Source organism: Hyperolius riggenbachi, chromosome 8, assembly GCF_040937935.1.
Source record: "Hyperolius riggenbachi isolate aHypRig1 chromosome 8, aHypRig1.pri, whole genome shotgun sequence".
NCBI lineage: Eukaryota > Metazoa > Chordata > Amphibia > Anura > Hyperoliidae > Hyperolius > Hyperolius riggenbachi.
This window is the reverse complement of record NC_090653.1, coordinates 30,519,902-30,545,323: the sequence shown is the minus strand read 5'-3', so window position 1 is coordinate 30,545,323 and position 25,422 is coordinate 30,519,902. Positions and strand designations below refer to the sequence as shown.

Here is a 25,422-nt window from a genome sequence, read left to right as displayed (position 1 = left end):
TGTCCGCTTCATACAAATATCAATTTTAGGCAGTGGGGTTGAAGAAAGAACTGCCTCACAGCTGTTTCATGGTAGAGTACTGCTGCTTCATCAGAGGTCTAACTGGTAGGCCTCTGACAAAGCGGTAGCCTACTGCTTGAGGTTCCCGGACTCTCTCGTCATCCTCCCCGGCTGCCCCGTTGTATCCCCGCCGCAAATCTGCCCGTCACGCTCTTGTGCGCATGCGCGTCATGGAATGCTCTCAGGCTCAGGAGCATGGCAGGAACACATGCATGGCTGGGACGCGCTTGCGCAGAAGCACGTGACTGGCTGAATTATTGGAGAAGATTACAAGGCAATGGGGAGGGCAGCAAGGAAGCCTACGCACCTCGTGGGGCTGGAGGAAGCCCCGGGAAAGTATAAATGCACACAGTACAAAATTAGATACTTACCTAAACAGAGGGAAGCCTCAGGATCCTATTATGGCTTTCCTCTGTATTCTGATGTCCCCCATCACTGAGCGTGCTCCTCTCCCTACAGCCTGGCCATGCAGTAGCCGCGTGAGCTCACCCGCGCATGCGCAGTAAGCTGGGGCCGCTCATGTACAAACAGCTCCGTGCTGCTGCGCATGCACGGCTGTGCTCATGCGTCTACTGCACGGCTACATTCATAACAGAGGAGGAGGGCAGCCCTGATCTGGAGAAGAGCCACGCTCAGTGATGGGGGACAACGGAGTGGTGAGGGAAGCCTCAAACGGATCCTGAGGCTTCCCGCTTTAAAGGTAAGTATCTGATTTTGATCCCGACCTTTGGCTCTGGATCACTTTAAAGGGAGTGTCTGAGGACCTGACACTCCAGCCCCTGGCAGGCATCCTGTGCCCTCGCCACAGCTCCGATCCCCCTCCGGTGCAGATGCAAACCTAAGTTGAAGGGTTAGTGGGGGCGAGTTCCTGATGGTGGCAGCTCTGGAGCTCGCCTGTGCTTCCCTATTGTGGTCCTGAGTAGTGGCAGTGCTCGGGGCCCCCGCTCGGGGCCCCCGCCTGTCATGTGCACTAGTGTTTGCAGATGCCAACCTCCCCAGGTCAGTTTCTACTGCGCCTGCAAGAGAGCCGCCCACGGTCGTGCTGATGTCGCAGAACACTCCAGATGATGTCAGAGAGACCGCGAGTGGCTCTTGCGCAGGTGCTGTAGATGCTGACCTGGTGAGGTCGGCATCTGCACCGAAGGGGACCTCTGGGCCACCGGCTGGGATCGGAGCTGCAGCGAGGGCACAGGACGGCTGCCAGGGGCTGGAGGAAGCCCCGGGTAAGTAGATTTATGTGTTTTTACCTTCCTGGGACATTATCTTTAAAGAGGACCTCCAGAGTAGAAACAAAAATCCAACAGCCTGCAAGTAAAAGAAAGTTATATTTACCCGAGAAGCCTTGTCCCGTGATGCCGTCCCGAAGTTCTACACTGGAGGTCCTCTTTAAGGACATCTCAGGTACACTTTAAGCACAGCAGAGCCCACAAACAGCCTGAGAAGTTGGCCTTCACCACTGCGAGTGCTGCCGGCAATTTGTGCTGGGTGGTTGAATTCCGGATGACCAGGACTCTAATATATATATATATATATATATATATATATATATATATATATATATATATATATATATATATATATTCAGGGGTGTTGCTAGCCCCAAAGTGGCACGTGCCCTGGATCTAGTCTGTGGTGCCCTGAATGAATCAGACGCTAGAGCTCCTAGCATTCTCACTGCCTATTTATGTGATATGCTGCATTTTATTTTTTGTATTAATGGAGAGAGGGCTTCTTCCAACATTTTGCTGGGCCAGCCTACTTAGACCGCTGTTAAGTTCATGTAAATTTTGCTCCACCCATGACCACACCCACATTCTGGTGAGTGGCCACACCCATTTTTCATCTGGAGTGCCCAGAAATGTCCCAGATCTCTTAGGATCCTAGCAACACCCCTGCGTATATTCTAATAAGAATAAAAGTTGATGGTTCATGATGAACGTTACTGTTGTCTGGCGTTCCCATGGAAAGGTTTGACATGTCTATCCTCCACAGGCTGCTTGGCAAACATGGCTCTGCATGGTTTCCTGAACTGTGACCGTGATTAAAGAGTGACAGATTGGCCATTAGCATTGTCCTCTGCCTACCATGAATTTATTACATGCTTGGAAAGATATTGATGTAGAATAGCTGGCTGGTGGCAAACAATTACCTTATGTAATATATACATCATCATCGCTATGTAACGAAGCAAGGCTGCTGATGTACAGTAATATATCGCTAGAGATGGTAGCTGGCCCCAGCATTACAAACAACAAACAAACACTGAACATTTATATCGCGCTTTTCTCCTGGCGGACCCAAATCGCCAGAGCTGCAGCCACTAGGACGTGCTCTATAGGCAGTAGCAGTGTTAGGGAGTCTTGCCCAAGGTCTCCTACTGAATAGGTGCTGGCTTACTCAACAGGCAGAGCCGAGATTCGAACCCTGGTCTCCTGTGTCAGAGGCAGAGCCCTTAACACTATCCAGCCACCGCATTACTTCCTGGATGAAGCAGAAGCGAAACACGCTGCAACAAACTACCATCTCTATACACCACTTTCATATATTTAAAGCAAATCTGAAGTGAAGTTAAGATAAAACAACAGATACTTACCTATAGAAGAGAAGGTTCTGGGTCAGTACAGTAACAGCTCATGTGTACATACTGGAGGTAGCAGAGATCAGCACACGCTGCAGCTGGTTTACTATCAGTTCAGGCATATAGTAACAGCTCATGTGTACATACTGGGGGGCAGCAGAGATCAGCACACGCTGCAGCTAGTTTACTATCAGTAAAGGCACATAGTAACAGCTTATACTGTACATACTGGAGGTAGCAGAGATCAGCACACACTGCAGCTAGTTTACTGTCAGTACAGGCACAGTGTAACAGCTTATACTGTGCATACTTAAGGGTAGCAGAGATCAGCACACACTGCATCCAGTTTACTATCAGTGCAGGCACACAAAGTAACATCTTATACTGTACATACTGGATGTTGCCAAGATCAGCTCACACTGCACCCAGTTTACTATCAGTACAATCACAGAGTAACAACATATACTGTACATACTGGAGGCTGCAGAGATCAGCACACACTTCAGCTAGTTTACTATCAGTACAGGCACAGAGTAACAGCTTATAATGTACATACTGGATGTTGCAGAGATCAGCACACACTGCAGCTAGTTTACTATCAGTACAAGCACAGAGTAACAACTTATACTGTACATACTAGAGGTAGCAGAGATCAGCACACACTGCAGCTAGTTTACTATCAGTACAAGCACAGAGTAACAACTTATACTATACATACTGGAGGTAGCAGAAATCAGCACAAATTGCAGATAGTTTACTATCAGTACAGGCATAGTGTAACAGCTTATACTGTACATACTGGATGTTGCAGAGATCATCACACACTGCAGCCAGTTTACTATCAGTGCAAGCACAGAGTAACAACTTATACTGTACATACTGGAGGTAGCAGAGGTTAGCACACACTGCAGCTAGTTTACTATCAGTACAAGCACAAAGTAACAACTTATACTGTACATACTGGAGGTAGCAGAGATCAGCACACACTGTAGCTATTTTACTATCAGTACAGGCACAGAGTAGCAGCTTATACTGTACATACTGGTGGTAAAAGTTTTCAGCACACACTACAGCTAATTTACTATCTGTACAGGCACAGTGTAACAGCTTATACTGTACATACTGGGGGCAGCAGAGATCAGCACACGCTGAAGCTCGTTTACAATCAGTACAGGCACAGAGTAACATCTTATACTGGAGATAGCAGGGAACAGCACACACTGAAGCTAGTTTACAATCAGTACAGGCACAGAGTAATGGCTTATACTGTACATACAGGGGGTAGCACAGATCAGCACACACTGCAGCCACTTTACTATCAGTACAGGCACAGAGTAACACCTTATACTGTACATACTGGGGGTAGCAGAGATTAGCCCACACTGTTTGTAGTTTACTGTCAGTACAGGCACAGAGTATCAGCTTATACTGCACATACTGGGGTAGCAGAGATTAGCCCACACTGCATCTAGTTTACTATCAGTACAGGCACAGAGTATCAGCTTATACTGTACATACTAGGGGTAGCAGAGATTAGCCCACACTGCAGCTAGTTTACTATCAGTACAGCCACAGAGTATCAGCTTATACTGTACATACTGGAGGCAGCAGAGATCAGCACATGCTGCAGCTAATTTACTATCAGCACAGGCACAGGGTAACAGCTTATACTGTACATACTGGAGGCAGCAGAGATCAGCACATGCTGCAGCTAATTTACTATCAGCACAGGCACAGGGTAACAGCTTATACTGTACATACTGGAGGCAGCAGACATCAGCACATGCTGCAGCTAATTTACTATCAGCACAGGCACAGAGTATCAGCTTATACTGTACATACTGGAGGCAGCAGAGATCAGACATGCTGCAGCTAATTTACTATCAGTACGGGAACAGAGTATCAGCTTATACTGTACATACTGGAGGTAGCAGAGATCAGCACATGCTGCAGCTAATTTACTATCAGTACAGGCACAGAGTATCAGCTTATACTGTACATACTGTAGGTAGCAGAGATCAGCACATGCTGCAGCTAATTTACTATCAGTACGGGCACAGAGTATCAGCTCATACTGTACATACTGGAGGTAGCAGAAATCAGCACATGCTGCAGCTAATTTACTATCAGTACAGGCACACAGTATCAGCTTATACTGTACATACTGTAGGTAGCAGAGATCAGCACATGCTGCAGCTAATTTACTATCAGTACGGGCACAGAGTATCAGCTTATACTGTACATACTGGAGGTAGCAGAGATCAGCACACACTGCAGCTAGTTTACTATCAGTACAGGCACACAGTAACAGCTTATACTGTACATACTGGAGGTAGCAGAAATCAGCACATGCTGCAGCTAATTTACTATCAGTACAGGCACAGAGTATCAGCTTATACTGTACATACTGGATGTTGCAGAGATCAGCACATGCTGCAGCTAATTTACTATCAGTACAAGCACAGAGTGTCAGCTTATACTGTACATACTGTAGGTAGCAGAGATCAGCACATGCTGCAGCTAATTTACTATCATTACAAGCACAGAGTAACAGCTTATACTGTACATACTGGAGGTAGCATTGATCAGCACACGCTGCAGCTAGTTTACTGTCAGTATAGGCCCAGAGTAACAGCTTTTGACAGAACTTTCTCACCAACTTTTTAATACTTTTTCAATTGCAGAGCACTGAAAAGTTATTGTACACAGCTATTGTAAACATTATCTCCTAGGAGAAAATTTAAGGGAAAATGTGACTTGTATAAGGACCCTTATGTCTTGTGATCTTCAGCTCGAAGTCGTGACTGTTTGTCCTGCAGACATGCAGTGCATGCTGGGAGGGCTTGTTCGTGACAAGACTGTTTATAAAGACTACAGCAGGATTTTGTTGTTGTTGTACTTTGTAACCCATCCACATAAATCCTATTCAGCTGCTGTGTTTTGTAGTTGCACCAGGACTCTATTCTGTGTAGTGGAAATACCAGTGTGACGGCCTGCGCTACTGCTAGGTCTGCTTCTCCCGCCAGTGCGGATAACTGTCGCTGCTCTGAACATCAGATCGCTGACGTTATTCCTGGCAGCTGCACCGGGTTCATTCACACAGGCACAGCGCTGTGGTTTCAGCACTTTCTGTCATCAGTGAAAACCGCAGCAGCTACAGTAAATAAAAAGAAGAAATGTTTTGGTGGAAATGAGATATCACCGCCCGGAGAGTCCCGACCGCAACTGTCACTGCAGCAGTGTGTTACCATAACCATACACCTTATAATGCAACGATAATGTTGCACTGTGAAGTAAGGTGGCAGTGGCGTAGCTAAGAAGCTGTGGGCCCTGGTGCAAGTTTAGCATTGCCCCCCCCCCCCCCCCCCCCCCCAAGCATGCTATACATAACAATTGATACGGCGCACCAAAACCAATGAAGGACAACCAGTGTCAGAGGTGCAAGAAGGGAATGGGGAACAGCTTGTTAATGAATACCACTATTCAAAGTATCTATAGAAGTGACTATTATCAGCACAGGAGCAATAAAGAGGTGGTTGAGGGTGGGCCCCCAGGGGCCCCTCTAGCCCAATGGCCCAGATGCGGTTGCTACCTCTGCACCCCCTATTGCTAAGCCCCTGTAAGGTGGTCACTAATGATACAATTTGCCAAATGATCGATTACCAACGATTCTTTGTATGAATGATCGGAAATGATTTGTTTGGGACCACTAACGGACAAAAATCTCCTAACCAATCCGATCAGATTAATGAAATTGATCCGAATTTGTTTGATACCCTTAATCTGATTGGATTAGTTAGAAAATGTATGTACATTGGTGGTCCCAAACAATTATTCATACACAGAATCGTTAAAAATCGATAGTTTGTTAAAGAGACACTGAAGCGAAAAAAAAATTATGATATTATGATCTGTATGTGTAGTACAGCTAAGAAAAAAAACATTAAGATCAGATACATCAGTCTAATTGTTTCCAGTGCAGGAAGAGTTGAGAAACTCCAGTTGTTATCTCTATGCAAACAAGACATTAATCTCTACGACTAAGTTAGTTGTGGAGAGGGCTGTTATCTGACTTTTATTATCTCAACTGTAATTGAACTGTTTACTTTTCCTCTGCTAGAGGAGAGGTCATCACTTCACAGACTGCTCTGAAAGAATAATTTTGAATGCTGAGTGTTGTGTAATCTGCACATATTATAGAGTGATGCAATGTTAGAAAAAACACTATATACCTGAAAATAAAAATATGAGAATATTTTCTTTGCTGCTAATCTTCTAGTAATTATTCATAGTACACAACCAATTCATTATATCATATATTTTTTTCCGCTTCAGTGTCTCTTTAAATAGTATCATTAGTGGTCTCCTATAGTTTTATCACATCAGTGCTTTTCAGTAGGAGGACTTTTCTGTCTCTTTAGTCCCCCCTATACTTTCCTAGTGGTTTGGGTCACCCCGAGTTGCTTGGTTACTCTGTTGTTTTGGTCTAAGCTACGGTGACCATACTTTACCCATACGCTTTACCCGGGACAGGTCCCAGATTCAGGGTCCCCTGTCCCAGGCTGCGCTAGGTCCCGGGAAATGTCCTGCTTTTAGCCACGGGACGTCCCGGCCTCCTGGCAGTTATGTAATGCTAGCGGTATTCCCCTTTAAACTCGTCATGTGGGAGTTTAGGCAGCAGTGAATAGATGGAAATATGTGGTACTTTTTTTCTTGTGAAATGAAACTTTTGAAGCCCAACGGTCCCCTGAGCAGAAGGACTCGTAGGCAGCACTGCGGTGCCCAAAAGGTTAATTATCACCGTGACAACACCTGGCATTCCATTACTATGCTAATCAAGTCACTATTATTATGCTTACTATTTTATGCTAACCTGGGGTTCCATATAGCTCCATATTACCCTGTGTTCCCATATAGTTCTTCACATATGTTGCCATTGTGTATAAGGATTGCATTATGATTTGTGTTCTTGGCGGGAATCAGTGATATTTCCTTTTAGGAGGTTCCCGCCTAGCAAGCCTATGTCTAGAAACGGCTGTGCATGTGTGACCCAAGAGTTTGTAAGGTGCTACAGCCAAAGAAAATAACCGCAGGCAGGCAAAAAATTATTAAGGTGATGTATGGGCGGATCGACCAAGAGACAGATCTCTCTCTGATTGAATTTGATTGGAGAGAGATCTGTTGTACGTCATAAACTGCAGGCCAATTCCCGATAAGTTTTAGCATGACATGGTGGTGCCTAACCCTAAGCCCCCCCCTGGTGGTGCCTAACCCTAAGACCCCACCTGATGGTGCCTAATCCTAAACCCCCCCTGGTGGTGCCTAACCCTAAGACCCCACCTGGTGGTGCCTAATCCTAAACCCCCCCTGGTGGTGCCTAACCCTAAGACCCCACCTGGTGGTGCCTAACCCTAAGACCCCACCTGGTGGTGCCTAACCCTAAGACCCCACCTGGTGGTGCCTAACCCTAAAACCCCACCTGGTGGTGCCTAACCCTAAAACCCCTCCTGGTGGTGCCTAATCCTAAAACCCCCCTGGTGGTGCCTAACCCTAAGACCCCACCTGGTGGTGCCTAATCCTAAACCCCCCCTGGTGGTGCCTAACCCTAAGACCCCACCTGGTGGTGCCTAACCCTAAGACCCCACCTGGTGGTGCCTAACCCTAAGACCCCACCTGGTGGTGCCTAACCCTAAAACCCCACCTGGCGGTGCCTAACCCTAAGACACCACCTGGTGGTGCCTGACCCTAAGACCCCACCTGGTGGTGCCTAACCCTAAGACCCCTCCTGGTGGTGCCTAACCCTAAGACCCCTCCTGGTGGTGCCTAACCCTAAGACCCCACCTGGTGGTGCCTAATCCTAAAACCCCCCAGGTGGTGCCCAACCCTAAGACCCCACCTGGTGGTGCCTAACCCTAAGACCCCACCTGGTGGTGCCTAACCCTAGGACCCCTCCTGGTGGTGCCTAACCCTAAGACCCCACCTGGTGGTGCCTAACCCTAAAACCCCACCTGGCGGTGCCTAACCCTAAGACACCACCTGGTGGTGCCTAACCCTAAGACCCCACCTGGTGGTGCCTAACCCTAAGACCCCTCCTGGTGGTGCCTAATCCTAAAGCCCCCCTGGTGGTGCCTAACCCTAAGACCCCACCTGGTGGTGCCTAACCCTAAGACCTCACCTGGTGGTGCCTAACCCTAAGACCCCACCTGGTGGTGCCTAATCCTAAAACCCCCCTGGTGGTGCCTAACCCTAAGTCCCCACCTGGTGGTGCCTAACCCTAAGACCCCACCTGGTGGTGCCTAATCCTAAAACCCCCCTGGTGGTGCCCAACCCTAAGACCCCACCTGGTGGTGCCTAACCCTAAGACCCCACCTGGTGGTGCCTAACCCTAGGACCCCTCCTGGTGGTGCCTAACCCTAAGACCCCACCTGGTGGTGCCTAACCCTAAAACCCCACCTGGCGGTGCCTAACCCTAAGACACCACCTGGTGGTGCCTAACCCTAAGACCCCACCTGGTGGTGCCTAACCCTAAGACCCCTCCTGGTGGTGCCTAACCCTAAGACCCCTCCTGGTGGTGCCTAACTCTAAGACCCCTCCTGGTGGTGCCTAACCCTGAGACCCCACCTGGTGGTGCCTAATCCTAAAGCCCCCCTGGTGGTGCCTAACCCTAAGACCCCACCTGGTGGTGCCTAACCCTAAGACCTCACCTGGTGGTGCCTAACCCTAAGACCCCACCTAGTGGTGCCTAATCCTAAACCCCCCCTGGTGGTGCCTAACCCTAAGTCCCCACCTGGTGGTGCCTAACCCTAAGACCCCACCTGGTGGTGCCTAATCCTAAAACCTCCCTGGTGGTGCCTAACCTTAACCACCTCCCCGGTGGTGCTTAACCCTAAGACGCCACCTGGTGGTGCCTAACCCTAACATCCCTCCCCCCCCCGGTGGTGCCTAACCCTAACCACCCCCCTGGTGGTGCCTAACCCCAACACCCCCTGCCTAACCCTAAGACCCCCCTGGTGCTGTCTAACCTTAATCCCCCATAATAATCTTTGACACATTTCATGTCAAACATACATGTTGTTTTGAACTGACATAAGCAAATTTAGGCACCTGCTGATATAACGTCCTCCTTGTAAAGCTTAGTTTACATCTAAAATCGAAATCGCAAATGGGCGTGTTTTGTGATTTTGTGAGTGATTTTTTTCCCCCTCCTGTGCGATACAATTTTGTGTACCACACTTTAGAAAGCTCTTTTGCAGAGCGATTCTATATTTTCACTTCCTGACGCAAGTCAGGAAGTGAACTCTTTGACCCGGAAAAGAATAAATACAATGTATTCATTTTTAATAGAGCAAACGCCATTGCCGCACAAAGCTATTTTGTAAGCGGTTTGCGCTTTTCCAATACCTTCCATTGTAGCAAAATCGCCCTAAAAATGGTACAGGCAGCGCTTTGGTGAGCGGGAAGCTGAAAAAATGCTCAGATATGAACTATCCCATAAGCATTGATTGCACAAGCGCTTTTAGTGCAATTCTGAAAATCGCCGGCGCTTTAGGCCTCTTTCACAGTGGGACGTTGCATTTGATGCGACGTTAAAGTCGCACAACGTTCCCCTAACGCAGCGCATGTAGGTCATGAAATTGGATGTTATTTTGCACTGCGTAATGTGTCTCTTGGTGCGCCGTTTTCGTCGCATACTGATGGAACGACAACTGCGCATGCGTTACATTTTAAAAAAAAAACAAAACATTACTGAGCATGTGCAACACACATAACACAGCAAATGTATTGCTAAACACACAGCATGCAGCAGCTTTCTAAATATTGCTACACGTTACACACAACGCGACGTGTGCACTGTGAATGTCGCACAGACTTTGTGTTGCCGTGCGTTAGTCTGCGTTATAATTTTTTGTAACGTGCGACTTTAACGTCCCACTGTGAAAGAGGCCTACAAAAAAAACGCAAAATGCACTAGGTATGAACAAGCCATAACTGCATTTATATAGGCATAAAAAAAATGTTGGCTATATCTGGCGCCCTCTTATAGCCGTAAGATGTGCCCTTTTTACACAGACGGCCCGGCCGCCCTTCTTAATTGATACCCGCCTTGAATTACGCTCATGCTGTCAGTAGATTACTGGAAAATTTTATGCTGGTGAAATATAAACAAGTGTATGAAGGACTTTAGTCCGGAGGCAGCTTGATTTTATTACAGCACAGGCCTGATCTTACCAACACACTTCTGCATTGAAGGAAACACTGAAAGGAAAACATTTCTTATCTCAGCTGTGTGTGGATTGCTTTATGGTTCATTAAGGGCCTCTGCTGTTATCTCAATACGCAGATAGTGGGATTGCCCAACACTCTCTCAGACACCGTTATCCAACCACAACCTAACCTACTGGGTAAACCGCAGGAATGCACCGATCTTCTGATAGGCTACTTACCGGCGGCAAAGAGGTTCAGCGCGAACTGCTGCTAAATGGCCTATATCAGTCTGTGCTACATGATCGTGGCTGTTACGGCACTAAAGGTGGCCATACACTGGTCGATTTACCATCAGATTCGACCAACAGATAGATCTCTCTCTGATCGAATCTGATCAGAGAGGGAACGTATGGCCACCTTTACTGCAAACAGATTGTGAATCGATTTCAGCCTGAAACCGTTCACAATCTGTGGTGGTGGTGCTGCCCCCCCCCTCCCCCCCTGCATACATTACCTGTTCCGGCCGGCGCGAGTCCCCTGGTCCCCGCTGTCTTCTTCTCCGCTCCGGGCTCCAGACCGTTCCTGCAGCTACTGAACTTCCTGTCCAGGGGAAGTTTAAACAGTAGAGGGCGCTCTGCTGTTTAAACTTCCTGCCAGGACAGGAAGTTCTGTGTAGCTGCAGCCGGTCCGGAACCCAGCGCGGAAAGAAGACAGAGGGGACTCGCGCCGGCCGGAACAGGTAATGTATACCCGCTGTAATGCGTCGGTCGTCAGGCATTCGAACGCCGCTAACGACGCACTCCCGACCCCACCGGCGATCGAGAAAAATCTTCCGCACAGACGGAGCGACGGGAACGATTGTTCTGTCAGAGGTGTGCGCTGCGATTTCACAGCCGATTCGGCCGTATATCGGCGGGAAAATCGTTAGGTGTATGGGCCCCTTAAGATGAGAGGTTACAGCGGACCTGAACTCACAACTTCCTCTCTGCTCTAAAAGATACGCAACAGGCATAATAACCTTTAAAGGGGAACTGAAGTAAGAGGTATACGGAGGCTGTCATATTAATTTCCTTTTAATCAATACCAGTTGCCTGGCTGCCCTGCTGGTCTATTTCTCTGCAGTAGTGTCTGAATCACACCAGAAACAAGCATGCAGCTAATCTTGTCAGATCTGACTTTAAAGTCAGACACACCTGATCTGCTGTATGCTTGTTCAGGGGCTATGGCTAATAGTATTAGAGGCAGAGGATCAGCAGGGCTGCCAGGCAACTGGTATTGCTTAAAAAGGAAATAAATATGGCAGCCTCCGTATACCTCTCTCTTCAGTTCTCTTTGAAAGAATTCTTTGTTAGGGCTGGTGCACACCGAGCGGCGTTTTCAGATCCGCTTGCGGCTGCGGATCTGCTTGGTCAATGTATCTCAATGGGGTGGTGCACACCAGAGCGGCAGGCGTTTTGCAGAAACGAAAAATGCCTGGGTGAGGCATTTTTTGGATTTCGGATGCGTTTCTGCCTCAATGTTAAGTATTGTTAAGTATAGGAAAAACGCAAACCGCTCTGAAAAACGGCACTTCAGAGCGGTTTTGCAGGCGTTTTTGTTACAGAAGCTGTTCAGTAACAGCTTTACTGTAACAATATATGAAATCTACTATACTGAAAACCGCAGCAGCAATCCGCAAAACGCTAGCAAAACGCCTCATAAAAATAAAAAAAAGCGTTTAAAAATCTGCTAGCATTTTGCCCCGCTAGCAGATCCGCAGCCGCAAGCGGATCTGAAAACGCCCAAAAAGCCGCTCGGTGTGCACCAGCCCTTACAGCCTATACAAATCCTGCAATAAATCTGCAGTGTGTCTAATTCCTGCTTTCATTGAAGCAGACATATTGTTAACATCCTGTGTTTACAAATTAGCTGCTCTACTGAGGCTGCCAGCTGACAAGGTTGAGAGATCAAATTACACTCGTGATTAGTCACAGATAAGGGGGAATTAGACAATCTAAATACATACAGGGTGGGTTCCTCTATGTTTTCCTTCTGTGTCTGTCCTGTGCACAAGTCAGGTCCATTTTTACTACTGTATTTTATTTTTTGTAATTTTTGTAATTTTTTTGCAATAACATCAGTTTCAAAAAGGATTAGCTTCCTGCAGGTTTTCCTTTTTTGAGCAAACAACCTTAAAGAGGCCCTGTAGTGACAAATAGTATAATGTAATCAATTATTCAGGATGCCCAACTTTTACAGTAATGTTACCTGGTTTCAGCATTAGAAATGCTGCTTATAGCTATACTGTATATTGCTGGATATTGAACGCAGCTCCGGAAAGGAAACTGCAGATCTCTGCTAAGGACAATGACCTTTCATACAGCTCTCCAGTATGTCACGGCTTCTGACTCTCTTATCACTAGCAAAGAATGGGAAGCTGAAACCAAAATGACCACCCACCTCCTTGTAGTGACATCACTGTGGTAAAATGCAGCACAAATGGTCACACCACAGTAAGAGGCTCCTATGGCCTTTCAGAAAACCCTGGTAAGGTCTAATCTGCCTCTTAAAGAGACTCTGTAACAAAATTTTCAGCCTTAGTTCTTCTATCCTATAAGCTCCTTTGCCTGTTCTAATGTGCTCTGGCTTACTGCAGCCTTTCCTAATTGCACAGTGGCTGTGTTATCTCTGTTATATGATCTAATCTGTTTCCTTCTGTTGGCACAGTTAGGCTAGGCTGGAATGTGTGGAATGTGCAGGGTTGCTTGTGATTGGATAGAAGCTATACCCACCCCCTCCAGGCCCCCTGCAGGCTCTGTATGACTCACACTCTGCTTATGTGAGCCTATCACAAGCTGGTTAGTTTGTTTGTAAACACTGCCTAAAACTGGCAATTACAAGCCAGGATTGCAGCAGAGAGTGACAGAAACAGCACAGAGGGGCACAGGAGAACATAATGAATAGAATGGTATGCTTTTTGCTGTAAAAAATTTAGAGTACAGATTCTCTTTAATAAATCCAGGTCAGGTCTGCAGCCTTACACATGTTCTCCAATAATCTCTAGTCCTGGAAAATGTTAAGGCCCAAAACTGTACATAGTAAATTCTCAAAGCAGTTCTGTTGATTAGTGTAATTTAAAATTAGAACTTTTCTAATTCAACAATCTGTTGTGTAGCTGTGTTTGCTTGCAGCTGTGCACCTATCCACATAGGCTTAAAAACAAGACTTCCTGATCATTTTCTGCTTTTACTACAGGTCCACCTTCTGGTGCAGGCAAATAGTTTTTACTGCATTTCAAGGATGCTGAGAAACATAACCTGTCATTCATTGTTCCCTCTATTTTGGTCACGCATGATTTATTTTACCAGCTGCTGAATCCAGTGAGGAGAAAAGCTAGCAAGTTGTATGTCCAGTGGCAGCACATTTAGGCCATGAAACAGACGTCAGTTTACTGTTTATATTCACAGATCAGCCTGATTGCTGTTGGAATTTGCCTTATTCAATCTTGGCTTTATCAGGGCTTTAACTAACCCTTATTAGTCTTGATTTTTACTACTATTATTATGTATTTATATAGCACTGACATCTCCTGCAGCACTTTACAGAGTACATAGTCATGTCACTGACTGTCCTCAGAGGAGCTCACACTCTAATCCTACCATAGTCATAGTCTAATGTCCTACCATATTATTATTATGTATTTATATAGCACTGACATCTTCTGCAGCACTGTACAGAGTACATAGTCATGTCACTGACTGTCCTCAGAGGGGCTCACACTCTAATCCCTACCATAGTCATAGTCTAATGTCCTACCATATTATTATTATGTATTTATATAGCACTGACATCTTCTGCAGCACTGTACAGAGTACATAGTCATGTCACTGACAGTCCTCAGAGCAGATCACACTCTAATCCTACCATAGTCCTAGTCTAATGTCCTGCCATATTATTATTATGTATTTATATAGCCCTGACATCTTCTGCAGCACTGTACAGAATACATAGTCATGTCACTGACTGTCCTCAGAGGAGCTCACAATCTAATCCTACCATAGTCCTAGTCTAATGTCCTGCCATATTATTATGTATTTATATAGCACTGACATCTCCTGCAGCACTTTACAGAGTACATAGTCATGTCACTGACTGTCCTCAGAGGAGCTCACACTCTAATCCTACCATAGTCATAGTCTAATGTCCTACCATATTATTATTATGTATTTATATAGCACTGACATCTCCTGCAGCACTTTACAGAGTACATAGTCATGTCACTGACTGTCCTCAGAGGAACTCACACTCTAATCCTACCATAGTCCTAGTCTAATGTCCTGCCATATTATTATGTATTTATATAGCACTGACATCTCCTGCAGCACTTTACAGAGTACATAGTCATGTCACTGACTGTCCTCAGAGGAGCTCACAATCTAATCCTACCATAGTCCTAGTCTAATGTCCTGCCATATTATTATGTATTTATATAGCGCTGGCATCTTTTGGAAGGGGGATCACCTATAGTTGGGCTAACCTGTACCTGACTAACCTATACCGGGCTAACCTTTACTAGGGCACCTATGGCTTGCTAACCTATACTGGGGAACATATGGCTTGCTATCCTATATTGGGGCACCTATGGCTGGCTGGCTGGCCTATACTGGGGCACCTATGGCTGGTTAACCTATACTGGGGCACCTATGGCTTGCTATCCTATATTGGGGCACATATGGCTGGCTGGCTGGCCTATACTGGGGCGCCTATGGCTTGCTAACCTATACTGGGGAACATATGGCTTGCTATCCTATATTGGGGCACCTATGGCTGGCTGGCTGGCCTATACTGGGGCGCCTATGGCTGGTTAACCTATAATGGGGCACCTATGGCTTGCTATCCTATATTGGGGCACCTATGGCTGGCTGGCTGGCCTATACTGGGGCACCTATGGCTGGTTAACCTAAACTGGAGCACCTATAGCTGGCTACCTATACTGGGGGCACCTATGGCTGGCTACCTATACTGGAGGGCTACATATTGCATTGTAAATAACATTCACGAGCCGGGGGGGGGGGGTGTAATTTCTACACCCTCGTCCTGCGAGCAGTTTACCCTAGAAGCTGTCCTGGGCAGGGGTCACACTTGTCTGCTTTTGTGTGCATTTTCCTCAGCACAGAAACTGATTTCAGCTGAGGACTCATGTAAATCAATGGGCAAGTTCACACCTGAATGCAGATTTTTCACACAGAAAAAAAAACATCCTTCAGGCTAATTCTGCACATTTTTTTGTCAAGTTTTCTCCATCAATTACCTTAGCTGCTGTGAAAAAAAACAAACAAAGACCAAACACTTTTCTTTTCTGCATACAAACACACATAATGTGCAGGAAAAAAAACACGTGCAGAAAACTGAAAGACAAGTGTGACCCCTGGCTGCAATTCCTGCACTCAGAGGAATGATAGAGATAATACAGGAAGGAATGCTTACCTGAGACTGTGGTAGCCAGGAGTGTGAGGAGTACCGGCAGGCCTGAGTGCAGCATCCTCAGCCCTCTCTCGGTGTGACTGTGTCCCTCTGTCGCCCTGTCACTTCCCTCGCCTCTGCACAGGGACAGGGGTTGTCTCCTTCCTGTGTGTTGCAATTCCCTCTCTCTCTGCGGTGATCATGTGCTTTCGTGTTGGAGGAAACGGAATCGTTGTTAGGAGTATCTCAGCAGCCTGGAGACGCCAAGAGGAGGGAGGGGGGCGACTGAAAGCGAAAGTGAAAGAGAGACGGCCGAGGCGGATGGGTGGCTAGAGGATACAGCATAGAGGGTGAGTGAGACAAAACAGAACAGAGGAGAGACAGAGAGATAGAGAAAGAGAGGAGACAGAGAAAGAGGGGAGAGAGAGAGAGACAGAGAGGAGAGAAAGAGAGAGGGAGAGAGAGTGTGTGTGAGAGAGAGAGAAAGAGAGACAAAGAGGAGAGAGAGAGAGAGAGAGAGGGGGAAGAAAGAGAGACAGAGAGGGGAGAGAGAGAGAAGGAGGAGAGAAAGAGAGAGAGTGTGTGTGTGTGAGAGAGAGAGGGAAGAAAGAGAGACAGAGAGGGGAGAGAGAGACAAAGAGGAGAGAGACAGAGAGGGGAGAAAGAGAGAGGGAGAGAGAGTGTGTGTGTGAGAGAGAGAGGGTAGATAGAGAGACAAAGAGGAGAGAGAGAGGGAAGATAGAGAGACAAAGAGGACATAGAGAGGGAGAGAAGACAGAGGGGGGAGAAGAGAGAGGGGGTAAGAAAGGGAAGATAGACGGCAGACAGAGAGAGGGGAGATAGAGGGAGAGACAAGAAAGGGAGAAAGAGGAGGAGGGGGACGGAGAAGGGAGTACGAGAGGAAGAGAAGATAGAGGGGGAGAGAGGGAGAGAAGTGTAAGGGGGGGGGGGGGTGCTGTGAAGGAGGACCAGGTAACAGGTGGTGTTTGGGAGAATACATCACAAGGAGAAGAAGGATGGAGATACAACTTATTATCACCGCTCTGGTCCTGACAGCGGGGGCTGCAGGTAAGTCCTCTCCTGAGCAAAGCTTTGTCTTCCAGAGAGTCTACTCTTAAAGGGGTTCTGTGCTAGTTAAAAAGTAAAACAAGCTGACACTTACCTGGGGATTCTATCAGCCCCCTGTAGCAGTAATGTCCCGTGCCGTCCTCCTCCGATCTGCCGTTCCCCGCCGCCGGCACTGGGCATTATTCGTCTGACGACAGACGAATAATGCGCGCTCCCGTTCGCATCATCGGGTGCTTACTGCGCAGGCGCAGTACAAAGTTGTCTTGTACTGCGCCTGCACAGTAAGCTCCGATGACGCGTGCGGAAGCGAGAGCTCGGCCGCGCAGCCGCAGTGTAATCACTCGCGTGATTACACGGGGACTGGCGGCGGAGAACGGCGCATCAGGAGAGAACGACGCAGGACATTACCGCTGCAGGGGGATGATAGAAGCCCCAGGTAAGTGTCAGCTCGTTTTACTTTTTTAATTACACAGAACTCCTTTAAAGTGTACCTGAGATGGCGAGGGAGAGATAATGTATACATACCTGGGGCTTCCTCCAACCCCCTCCAAGCTGATCGCTCCCTCATTGCCCTCCGCCGCCTCCTGTATCTTCCGCAATCAGACCCGTAAGTCGTTCACTTGGGGCCAGACGGCGCAGCGGTGGCTTGGAGCATTCTGCGCTTGCACAGTACACTGCGGACAACAGGGACTTGACTGACAGCGGCGCTTACGCAGGCGCGGTAGAGGACGACTGGCGGGGACCCCGGGCTGGCGGCTGAGAGCGGAGCTGCAGCGTGGGGCATGTTGGCTGCAAGGGGTTGGAGGAAGCGGCGGGGAGGGTTTTTTGGTTAATGACTTTTGGGGGGGGGGGGGGGGGGATATATTTTTTTTCCAAGTATTGTTTAATTTCACAGGCATTTTATCGAAGAAAATTAGGCGTAAACCAAAAAAATTACATTTGTTTTCATGTTTCACTTTTCCTAACTTTTACAAGACAAGTGCCACAATTTTAAAATACCTCGAACTACGAACTTATCGTAGTAGGAAAACTTAATAGGGTACAAATTACTTTAGCAAATGCCTATGCCCCTAATAGAGGCCAAACAGACTTTTTGATAAACTTTCTTAATAAAATTAATAGAGTAGCTAAAGGTACCATTATTATTGGCAGTGACTTTAATCTAACACTAGATTCTAAAAAAGATACATCTAAAGGTACATCTAGTATATCTAAAAAAAGATAATGAAATAATTCAGGAGATTTTAGTAAAATGTAACTTAACTGATGTCTGGAGAACAAAAACCCTACCGAAAGAGATTACACCTTTTCACAGGTACATAAACACTATTGGGCAGCACGGTGGGGTAGTGGTTAGCTCTCTCGCCTTGCAGCGCTGGGTCCCTGGTTCGAATCCCAGCCAGGGCACTATCTGCAAAGAGTTTGTATGTTCTCTCCGTGTCTGTGTGGGTTTCCTCCGGGCACTCCGGTTTCCTCCCACATTCCAAAAACATACAGATAAGTTAATTGGCTCCCCCTAAAAAATTGGCCCTAGACTACAGTACTTACACTACATAATATAGACATATGGCAATGGTAGGGATTAGATTGTGAGCTCCTTTAAGGGACAGTTAGTGCCAAGATATATATATATATATATATATATATATATATATATATATATACACACTGTACAGCGCTGCGTAATATGTCGGCGCTATATAAATACTAATAATAATAAATAATATTCAAGGATAGATTTATCTCTAGTTCCCTACAATATTTATTGCTGCATCTGTAGGTGTTGCTAATATTGGCCAGATCTCCTTCTCTGATCACACCCCAGTACGAATGTCAATTGACCTACCGGTACTTACATACCATAACGCCAACTTTCAATGGGGAATAAACACATCAATATTGGATGATCCAGAGGAAAAGAACCAAATTAAAAAAAATATTTTGGAATTTATAGAGCTGAACCAACACTCTGTGACATCTCCATCTACTCTTTGGGATTCCCTCAAATGTGTAATAAGAGGTAGTTTGATTAGCATAAATAGTATAAAAAAAGAAGGAAAAAGAAAGAAGCTTGTTAGAACTGTTCTCTAACTTACAGGCAGCTGAGACTGAACATAAGACCACGCTGTCTGTCCGATCTTTTATTAAAAGCACTAGAATAAGAACAGAGTTAACCTCCTTGGCGGTAATCGCGATCTGAGCTCAGGCTATGCCGCGCAGGAGGATTGGTCATGCCTCGCTGGGCCGATTTACATAATTTATTTGTTGTTGCACACAGCTAGCACTTTGCTAGCTGCGTGACCTCACCGATCGCCGCCGCTTGCCGCCGATTTGCCGCCACTCGCCGCGTTAGAGGGTGTCGTCCCCCCCCCGAGACCCCTGCGCAGCCTGGCCAATCAGTGCCAGGCAGCGCTGAGGGGTGGATCGGGACTCCCTCTGACATCATGACGTCGGTGACGTCATTGCGCCCGTCGCCATGGCGACGAGGAAAGACCTAATGGAAATCCCGTTCAGAACAGGATTTCCTGATGGGCCTGATCGCCGGAGGCGATCGGAAGGGGTGGGGGATGCCGCTGCTCAGCGGATATCATGTAGCTAGTGCTAGGCTAGCTACATGATTTAAAAAGTAAATAAATAAAAAAAAAACTGCAGCGCTGCCTCCCTGGCGGTTTTAATTGACCGCCAGGGAGGATAAATCAACTGTTAAATGACAAATGTTTACAAAACTATGAAAGACAAAAAAACAAACAAAACAAAAACAATATGTACAGGGTAAAAACAGATAAGGGAAGATTCTTTCAGAATTATTACAGAAAATGAAAAAAATCTAACTTCATTGAAAAAAAATTAGATAATCATGGTAATATAGTGAACAACATAGAGAACGTCACTAAGACATTTCAAAAAAATGTTTTAAATCTTTATAACATAGATAAAGTGAACTTGGAAGACCCTAAAGACTTCCTGACAAAAGTTATTTTGCCAAAAATTGGGCATGAGGACAGAGAGGTATTAGACATAGCTATTTCTGAATGAGAGTTTTTTGAGACAGTGGCCAAAGCTCCAAAAGTTAAAACCCCTGGGCCACATGGATATAATAATGAATTTTATCAACAGGAGCTGGCTCCAGTCTTCTGCAAAATGGTGAATCAATCTGGTTCAGACCCAGTTTTTTCAAACACGATGAATAGTGCAATAGTTACCCTCATTCCTAAGATGGGGAATCTCTGGAAGAGCGTTCTCACTTTAGACCAATTTCATTAATCAACATATATGTTTAAATACATGTGAAGATCCTGGCGAATCGCCTGAGTTCCATATCCGATCAATTAATAGGTAAACAACAATCAGGCTTTATTAAAAACAAGCAAATTCAAGATAATATTTTTACAGCAATTAACTTGATTCACCGTTGTAAGAGCAAAAGCCTGGAGGCAATCATGATGACCATTGATGCAGAAAAGCATTTGATCGTTTGAATAGAAACTTTATCTTTAAGACTCTGAAACAATATGGCCTTGGTGAAAACTTTATTGGGAAAATTAAAAAGTTCTACGCTAATCAATACTCAATGATTAGGATAAATGGACGCTGTACCCCAACATTTTTAATTACTGTGTTTCCCCTAAAGTAAGACATCCCCTGAGAATAAGACCTAGCAGGAATTCCTAGCATGCTTGAAATATAAGACCTCCCCTGAATTTAAGCCCTAGCAGCAGCTCACATGACACCAGCAAGTCACGCTCAATACAAAGCTTGGATACAGGAGAGCAGCAGTATAATGTGAGTTCTACAGTCCTGTATATGTGGGTCAGGCAATTTGTGTTTTTGTTGGAGCCAGCCCTCCTGATGTGTCATGATAAGCAGCAGCAGCACTTCACCTCTTCCCAGGACACACAGCTTATCCTATCATAGCTCTGGGGAGCCTGACAGAGTTCTCTGCCTGCAAGAAATAGACTCTTAGGCCTCGATTCATAAAAGTGCCTGCGAGCGGGGAAAGTCGAGCGGGGAAACACCGCTGTCGGTATTTCCGCCTTCAGGGTGGTAATTCATAAAAATGTTGCCTGTTGTGACAGGCGTGCGGAGATACTCCGCTGTAGGCAGGCGTTAGGCTGTCGGGAGACATGCGGAAGCCGGAGAAGCAGGCGGAATCCCTCCGTGCGGTGTTCTCTCTGCAGCTGCTTGGGTGGTCTGTCCCATTCACTGCAACGGATTCCGCACGCTTCTCGCCACATCAGAGGTAGCGGTAATACCCGTCCGCATACCGCTACCTCTAATCTTTATGAATTGACCACTTGTTACTTTTGCTGTGATAATCACCGCGCAAGGCGGTGATTTATCACTTTGCTCGCGAATGTCGGCTTTTCATGCGGAAAAGCCTTTATGAATACAGATCTTGCTGTGTGGTCGGTAAAGTGTGCCGTTTTCTGCATTCCCGCATGCGGGAATGCTTTATGAATCGAGGCCAAAGTCTTACCCACATGATCAGCAGAATCAATTTCTTGTAAGCGAGAGCCAATATCTGAAAACCACAAGCTCTGTGCATGCTGCTTGTGTTTCAGCATGACATGCAGTATATACATTTTCTATAGGAAAACTACCAGTGCTTCCGCAAAAAATAAGACATCCTCTGAAAATAAGCCCTAGCACATCTTTTGGAGCAAAAATTAATATAAGACAGTGTCTTATTTTCAGGGAAACAGTAGTAATGGAGTCAGACAAGGATGCCTTCTGACCTCGTGGCTTTTCAAACTTAGTTTAGAACCAGTTATTCAGCAGATCCAACAAGATTCTGAGATTAGAGGAGTCCAGTCAGACAACGATCATATTAAAGTCCTAGCATATGCAGATGATCTTCTCCTAATATTAACTGACCCTATGAAATCAATTATAACAAGTCAAGACATTTTAGAACACTTTGGGAAATTTTCTAACTTTAAATTAAACAAAAAACAGTGATTCTTAACTTGGGGTGTTCGATAGGATCTGAACAATTTATTAGGAGGAACACTAAATTTGGGTGGAACAATTATAGGATTAAATAATCTGGGTATATATCTATTTAGTAATCAGAATAATTTATTTAAAAATAACTTCTCAAATCTCATGAATAAAAGTAATTAAAAATTAAAGAACTGGGATCGCCCTTGTTTTAATATACTGGGCAGGATCTCCTAAGCCATGGCTGGAGGCAGAAGAATGTAAATTTGACAATGTTTTTTTCTTGGATTCCTCTCAATATCCAAAAATAATTTACTACTTCCCAAAACCCACTGATAAAAACCGGCTGTGGGGACTTTACTTACAGTAGTGACCCGATGGCATAGAAAGTCAGGCCTGTCGCCTATCACCTCCTTACGAAAAAACCCTGACTTCCCCCCCACACAATCTACAGCTTGGTTTGTTAAAAATCATCTTGATAAAGATACCTGTATTATCAATCTTAGCAAAGACAAATCACTGGGAATTGAGAGCGTTTTTGAAAATACAAGAAGTACCGTAATATGAACTGGGGTATACTTCAGGTACAAAGCTATTTATGTAAAATAGAGAGGAATAAAATGACAAAAGAGTTCAATAGCTATGAAAAACATATCTTCTTAAAGAAACCATTAAAAAGCATTATCCAACCCTAAGTAAATGTTTACAAATTATGGATTATCAATCACAACCACGTCCCCGGTACTGTGATATGTGGGAAAAGAGCTTAATAGAAAAATTGATTTTGTTGAATGGCCCCAGATTTGGTTGAATGGCCTCAGACTCCCTGAACTAGATCTCCAGCTGTTGCAATTTAAGACGACTTCTAGGTGGTTTTTAACCCCAGAACACAAAAATAAATTCTCCCATCGAGGGGATAGTTGCTGGAGATGTGGGCAAGAGGGTGGATCCACTATCCACATGTGGTGGTCATGTCCTGTAATAATGAAATTCTGGGGCGAAATAGGTCATTTTACCAAAAATCGAAGCAAAGATTTTCAGCTGAATGCAGCATTGGCAATCCTAAGCTTTGTAGATAGAAACAGTGATATACGTAGTGAACTGATTAAGAAGATGGGGGCGGTTCGACTGACGTATGACACATGCACCCCCCACACACACGCACACACTTTCCACTATAGCCAGATACAGTATACCACAGGGGCCAAAAACAGGCTTACTATAGCAGAAGTGCTATTATATCAGAGTTTACTATACCAGGCGTTATACTTATAATGGAGGTTGGCCAGGACCTGGACACTTCGTTTACTATACCCAAATGTTTACTATATCAGAGTTTATTAAAATTAGATTATACAGCATGAATTGCAAATTCCAAGACAGAAAATGAGGACGAGAAAGCCATGTCCTTCTCAATTACTTTCCGAATCAATTCCAATTAGAGAGGAATTGATCATTTTGCTACATCAGGCGGCAATCTATAAGTGTCTGGCCAGCTGTAGCAAAAACTCAGCACTAAAGGTGTCCGTACCAAATGATAGTCTTCATCAGAAATGGATTCGGATGAAGTTGGGCCCTGGGCAAGATAGCAGTTTTTGTCAACCGCTGGTGATGATCACCTGACTTTTTTTTTTAAGCAAGATTACTTTTTTTCCCTATGTTGCTGTCACTTACAGTAGGTAGTAGGAGTCTGATGGAACCGACAGGTTTTGGACTAGCCCATATCCTCATGGGGGGTTCACAGGGATTTCCTTATTTTCAAAATGCAGTTAGTGAATGGCAGTTGCTCCATCTAACTGCCAAAAAAAGTGTACGGTAAACAGGGAGGCTGGCCAGCATCTTTGTACAAATCTTTTTCAGGGAGTGTCTTTATAAAGAATAAAGGCCATGCTGAGAATCCCCTATGGAGAGATATAAACACAATAAATAATTTTTCTCTGCTTAACTATGTCTTGGTAAATTACTAACACCGCTGCTAGTCAGAGTTCAGCTATACTACAGCCTACCTCCAGCACCCAATTTACCCTGTCGGGACCTCAGCAGCCGATATTTGCAATGTGTCTGCTACCTATGGCCACGCCCAATTGATCAGGGAGCTACAGAGGCATAACTACACTGAATGAAACCCCCCTGCAACACAGAAAGCATGGGGCCCACCTGGTCCACACTGTGCCCTCCCCCACCCCAGCCAACATCAAGACAAAGGAACATATATTTAAAAAAAACCAAAAAACTCACCATACCTTTACTAAAGCCGTCCCCGGCACCTCCTCCTGCCACGCAGTAGCGCGGGGAACTGGTGTACTATTTACCTGCTTGCAGGCACTTTGGGTTTCCTGCATGCACAGCCGAATGCTTCCTGCTGCCATTCGCCGACTCCTGGTCACGTGACATTGAGTAGCCTGTGATTGGCAACAGGAAGTGTTCGGCTGTGCATGCAGGAAACTCATAGCGCCTGGAAGCTGGTCAATATTACACCTGCTTCCTGCGCTATACTGCATGGCGAGAAGAGGGGGCGGAGACGGTTTTTGTAAGGTAATGGGTGAGGTTTTGTTTAAAGGAAACATAAAGCAATTTGTGCTGCTCCATGATTTGTGCTTCCTGCAGCCCCTTACAGCTGACATGTCCCACGCAGCATCTCCGCTCGCAGCCGCCAGCCCGGGTCACCGCCGGTGTAGAGGCCGACCTCCTCTACTGCGCCTGAGCAAGCGTCGCTGTAAAGTCCACGTTGTCAACATGGGCTTGACAGCGGCGCTTCACGCAGACGCAGTGAGGACGACCTTGAGGTTGGCCTCAGCACCGTCGGGGACCCCAGGCCAGAGGCTGCGAGTGGAGATGCTGCGTGGGACATGTCAGCTGTAAGGGGCTGGAGGAAGCACAAATCATGGGACAGCACAAATAGTTTTATGTTTACTTTAAAGGGCGTCTGAAGGGAAAATAAAAATAAAAACAGATACTCACCTAAGGAGAGGAAAGGCTGTGGGTCCTATAGTTCCATCCCGGTCTCCAGGTTCCCCCACAGGCTCCTCCGTTACCAGTCCACGACCGTTCAGTCATGAACTGCTCTCTTCCGTGTTGGGTGGCCTTTGGCAGTTTTCGGTAGCACTCAGGCTTCTGAAGGTGGGTTG

The 25,422-nt window shown here is 45.9% G+C and overlaps 2 protein-coding genes across 2 annotated transcripts in view; one reads left to right on the top strand and one right to left on the bottom strand.

Moving 5' to 3' along the window:
- Nucleotides 1-17,144, bottom strand: part of LOC137528684 (butyrophilin subfamily 1 member A1-like) — a 108,963-nt gene extending 91,819 nt beyond the window's left edge. Inside the window, exon 1 of the mRNA XM_068250150.1 lies at nucleotides 16,310-17,144. Within this exon, the coding sequence (XP_068106251.1) occupies nucleotides 16,310-16,364 (55 nt within the window). The 5' untranslated portion in view covers nucleotides 16,365-17,144. The remainder of the gene's footprint in view (nucleotides 1-16,309) is intronic.
- Nucleotides 17,145-17,247: 103 nt separating this feature from the next.
- The window catches only part of LOC137528070 (butyrophilin subfamily 1 member A1-like), a 33,095-nt gene continuing 24,920 nt past the window's right edge, over nucleotides 17,248-25,422 (top strand). Inside the window, exon 1 of the mRNA XM_068249325.1 lies at nucleotides 17,248-17,353. Coding sequence (XP_068105426.1) covers nucleotides 17,302-17,353 — 52 coding nt within the window. The 5' untranslated portion in view covers nucleotides 17,248-17,301. The remainder of the gene's footprint in view (nucleotides 17,354-25,422) is intronic.